General features: G+C 45.5%; 1 protein-coding gene across 1 annotated transcript in view; it reads left to right on the top strand.

The window, feature by feature from the left end:
* RARS1 (arginyl-tRNA synthetase 1) overlaps positions 1-3,409 on the top strand; it is a 14,448-nt gene that overhangs the window by 8,522 nt on the left and 2,517 nt on the right. Inside the window, exons 6-11 of the mRNA XM_031060571.1 lie at positions 119-240; positions 556-676; positions 955-1,084; positions 1,410-1,514; positions 2,384-2,562; positions 2,906-3,015. Of these exons, the coding sequence (XP_030916431.1) occupies positions 119-240; positions 556-676; positions 955-1,084; positions 1,410-1,514; positions 2,384-2,562; positions 2,906-3,015 (767 nt within the window). The remainder of the gene's footprint in view (positions 1-118; positions 241-555; positions 677-954; positions 1,085-1,409; positions 1,515-2,383; positions 2,563-2,905; positions 3,016-3,409) is intronic.

Below are 3,409 nucleotides of genomic sequence, written 5' to 3'. Positions count from 1 at the left end.
TGAGGGTCAGCAGAGGAGATTCTCCTTCCCGCTGCTCCCCCTAACAAAACCCAGATCAAGCACATGAAGGTGTGGGAATGGCCTTTTATTCCTGTGTTCCTTTGGTCCTGTGCCCAAGGTGGTGGTGGATTTTTCCTCCCCTAACATTGCAAAGGAGATGCACGTTGGCCACCTGCGCTCCACCATCATCGGGGAGAGCATGTGCCGCCTCTTCGAGTTCGTGGGTTATGACGTTCTCAGGTGAGGCTCTGGCTGGGTGTGGTGGGCTTGTTGGGCTGTTTGTGCAGTCCTGTCTGTCTGTTCTGCTCTGTATTGGTCTTAGTTCATAAGCACAAAGCAAATAACCCTTTATGGGTAGTAGATACTAAGCAGTGGAAGTGTAGCAGGGATAGGAATCAAGGTGAGCAGCAGCTTCAGTGCAGTGAAATTGGGGAGCTTGTCTGGGCTGGGTTTCTGGTATTATGTGTGTTTCTTTTAGAATATATATTTTAAAAATGTGTGTATCTTAAAGCATATGTTTAAGGGATCATTAATGTCCTCTTCAATTGCTTCAAGGTTGAACCATTTAGGAGATTGGGGCACCCAGTTTGGAATGCTCATTGCTCACCTCCAGGACAAATTTCCAGATTACTTAAGTGTTTCTCCTCCCATTGGGGATCTCCAAGCATTTTACAAGGTATGTGTAGCAAAGCAGATCGCGAAGCTTTACAAATTGCAGCATAGTTTTGGAGAAATGAAAGAATTAAGTCACTGTTAGGAGATTATTGTGATAACCAGCCATGGGGTGATGAATTGTGGTATCTGGTATTGAACTGTCTGTGTGGGGCATGATCAAAGGCCTTTGTAAGCACACACACAGCCTTTCTGTCTGAGATGAGCATATTGGAGAGCCTGTTCTGTGTGGTGGTTTGTTTCAGGGGAGAAAGCAGTGCTTTTCCATGTGTTTCCCTGCAGGAATCCAAGCAGAGGTTTGACACAGAGGAGGAGTTTAAGAAGCGAGCTTACCAATGTGTGGTGCTGCTGCAGAGCAAAAACCCCGACTTCATTAAAGCCTGGAATCTCATCTGCGACGTGTCACGCAGAGGTGACTTCACACATCTGGAATCATGTCTCACATGTACAACAGTGTGGCTTTCCTCACTTATGGCTGAGCACACCCTTCTGTTTTCCCTTGAAAATCACTGCCACACTGCTGAGAGCAGCTGAAAGCAAAAAGCCAGTACAACCAAAGTACTGGGCTGTCTTAAGTGGAGACTTGCAGCTAAATCTTTTGTCTCCTGAGTCCTAGTCTGATGCCTTGACCAAGAGGTGGATAATACTTTTTGGGTCTTGCTGTACCCGCTGCAAAACATGCCACTGATTCCCACGATGTGCCTTTAATGTAAGTATTATGTTCTTTTTCCCTCAAGAATTCCAGAAAATCTACAACTGTTTGGACATCACAATCATAGAGAGAGGGGAATCCTTCTACCATGAGATGATGAAAGACATTGTGAAAGAATTTGAAGATAAAGGTGAGGCTTTTGGTGTCAGGTCAGAAACTCTGCAGCTGTGAGGATGAGCATGGTGACCTCAGTCCTATTCAGCAGGGTTTAGGGCTGATGCTTTTCAATTTGCATCTTCCCCACGTTTGCTTTTTTCCTCAGCCACGTTTCCTAAAAGGACATTTTGTGGCTTTTCCTCATTCCAGAAGGCCTGAATCTGTCTTGCTGATATCAAAAGCAGTTGGTCTGTGATATTTGTAGGCAGTAGCACAGGGTACTACTGGAATTTATTGTATTCTGAGTAAATAGTCAAGGAGGAATATATGACAGACTTCCCAGTCTTAGTGTTGTGACTGTGGGAACTTTGTCTGAGAAATCTCTGTGAAGACAGTAGGATTTTGGGATCATGTTGACTTTGAAACCGGCAAGAAGCCAAATGCAGCATAAAAAGTCTCTGGTTTTATGTGTTCCTGTCTGGATTTTGCAGTTTTTGAGTCTCACCATCTGAAGTGTTCTGACTGTCTCACCTCAGAAAGACTCTGTGCAGAGTCCTCATCATACCTCTGTAGAGTTTCTGTTGCCTTTAATGCCATATTTTGTGATGGCTTTGTGGCTGTACAGGCAGATCTGGATGCAAATGATGTTAGTTTTTTAATTAGGTCTTTCCTGGTAAGGCCACATTTGTGCAGATCTGCTTCCTTCTGCATAGTTCTGGAAGAGCTGTACAGAATGGGACTTGTGTTGACAAGGGAGTTCTCCTGTAGGTATTTTCATATTTTTGATTATGTGAGGAGTGTGTGGCCTTTTCTTCCTGGGAGCAGCAGGGAGGGGAGGTGTTGCTGCTGGCCCAGAGGCTCCCTGGTGTGGCTCAGCACAGAATGTTTTTCATGCTTTGGCAGGGTTTGTCCAGGTTGATGATGGCAGGAAGGTCGTGTTCGTGCCGGGTTTCCCAGTGCCGCTGACAATCATGAAATCAGACGGAGGTTACACCTATGACACATCAGACCTGGCTGCTCTGAAGCACAGGCTGTGTGAAGAGAAGGGTGACATCCTCATCTACGTTGTTGATAGTGGCCAGGTGAGTTCAGCACCCTCTGCTGTAACTGGTGGTGCTGGTCAGCACAAAGTGTGTGAAGTGATGGATGCAGCAGTAACACAGGTAGAACACCACAGGGTCTTCTGTGTGATTGGTATATTTACTCCTTATCTGAGCAGTGATGAGAATTTGCCAGTTGCTACTTCTGTAGAGCTGGAAAACTCTTGAAAAGGTCGAACTTTTCAAAGCAGAATTTGTCTGTGGAACTGGAAACACTTTTAAGTCTTATTGTGAGAGCATTGTTGTGAATAGGATAAAGCTATGAAGAAACTGCACCTGGAGGAGTGGATTGAGAACCAGTTGTTGGTGTTTTATTTTCTTGCAGTCTGTGCATCTCCAAACAGTGTTTGCAGCTGGACAGATGATTGGCTGGTATGATCCCAAAGTCACCAGAGTGACCCATGCTGCCTTTGGAGTGGTGCTGGGAGAAGACAAGTAAGTGTCTGGGTGTACTTTCTCCTCTATCTTTACCTTGGAGAGAAAGCTTGAGTGAATGCAGGAGATTTGCTCTCATTCATTGACAAGTATGTATGTGGCACACCAAAAAAAACCCAAAAGAAAGCACTGGTTCCTGTGCTGTTACTTGTAACTGTGTCATGATGTGGTGTGTCATTGTCCTTGATCCTCAGTCACTGCTGCTGTGGTCACATTCCCTCTCGAGCCTGGCTCCTGCTGCCTGGCACTTGGATTGGCTGGTGGAAGCTCATGTGGTACTGGGAGATGGCAGTGGTCAAGGCCATGATTTTCATTACTTTCTACCTCCATAGTAGATGAAACAAAAGTTGGGAAAAGTCTGGTGCTGGTAATTGTGTGCTGCTTAATGCCTGGA

Source organism: Geospiza fortis, unplaced genomic scaffold, assembly GCF_000277835.1.
Source record: "Geospiza fortis unplaced genomic scaffold, GeoFor_1.0 scaffold413, whole genome shotgun sequence".
In the NCBI taxonomy this organism is placed as follows: domain Eukaryota; kingdom Metazoa; phylum Chordata; class Aves; order Passeriformes; family Thraupidae; genus Geospiza; species Geospiza fortis.
Note: the sequence above shows the minus strand (reverse complement) of the source record. Positions and strands in the feature narration are given on the sequence as shown.